A 1,021-nucleotide genomic window follows, 5' to 3' on the forward strand; every position below is an offset into this window, starting at 1 on the left:
TGGGCCAAGCGGGACACTGGGGGCTGCACAGCCTCACCCAGCGCCTGGGGCAGGATTGGTCCCACCTGAGCCCCTCCTGGGACACATCTCCCCCCCATAGCTGCCTGTACCAGCGCTCATAGCCCAGGATGTGCTGCCCGCAGCCTCCTCCATCACATTTTTGCCCTGCAGACCAGACCCAGGGTCGGTTCATGGGCTCAGCTCCCCTTTTTCCTCTCCAGGCCTCCCCACGCTGCCCAGGATGCTGCCAGGTACCCCTGAGGCACCAAAAATATCTTGCTCGTGCTTGTGAAGCAGACACACAGCGCAGGCAGCTGCCTGCTCACGTTGCCAGTGGCACTGAGATGTGGCAATGGTCCTGATAGGGATGGCTAAGGTGGCCCTGGGGCATCGCCAAGGTGGGCTGGACGCCTGGTCCCCTTTGCCTGGAGCAGCGCAGGGGTTGTTGGTGTCATCTCCTGCTGCCCCTAGAAACAAGGATAAAACGGGGCTGTTGCTTGTGAGTTGTTTTTGGTGCCCCAGGTTGGGGTTTCTCAGCTTTTTGGGGTCCACTTGGCAAAACCTGGGTGTTTGGGCCACCCCTGGGTGATGGCCCCGCTCTGTCTTCCAGTGCGCTGCGCGGAGCTGCAGATCCAGCTGACGGAGGCTGTGTCCACGCTGGGCGGCCAGAAGGAGCTCATCGCCAAGCTGGAGCACGACCTCAGCACCATCCAAGCCCTGTCCGCTGTGCATCGCCCGGATGCAGAGGTAACCCCGACCCACGGTGCTGGGCTCCAGGAGCGGGCAGGGACCTCTCAACGCGGCCCCAGGGGTTGACTGTCGCTGGTGGAGGGGTCAGCAGCAGGCACGGGGGGTGTTTCATCACCTTCTATTTACCTCCTTTTTCTCCTCCTTTTTCTTTCTCCCTCACAATTGACCCGGCAGAGGGTCGCATCGTGCCCGTGCAATGTGGATGGTGCTGGCATGGGAGGGGTTGGCATTAGTGGCATCCAGGGACTGTCCAGTCCTTCTCCTTCCAGGA

The 1,021-nt window shown here is 61.6% G+C and overlaps 1 protein-coding gene across 1 annotated transcript in view; it reads left to right on the plus strand.

Annotated features, from left to right (window-relative positions):
• The first annotated feature begins 367 nt into the window (after positions 1–367).
• The window catches only part of LOC104406322 (protein CASP-like), an 11,086-nt gene continuing 10,432 nt past the window's right edge, over positions 368–1,021 (plus strand). The window contains exons 1-2 of the mRNA XM_010015267.1: positions 368–398; positions 611–747. Coding sequence (XP_010013569.1) covers positions 368–398; positions 611–747 — 168 coding nt within the window. The remainder of the gene's footprint in view (positions 399–610; positions 748–1,021) is intronic.

The sequence above is a fragment of the Nestor notabilis genome, unplaced genomic scaffold (genome assembly GCF_000696875.1).
Source record: "Nestor notabilis isolate BGI_N333 unplaced genomic scaffold, ASM69687v1 scaffold21505, whole genome shotgun sequence".
Classification (NCBI taxonomy): Eukaryota; Metazoa; Chordata; class Aves; order Psittaciformes; family Psittacidae; genus Nestor; species Nestor notabilis.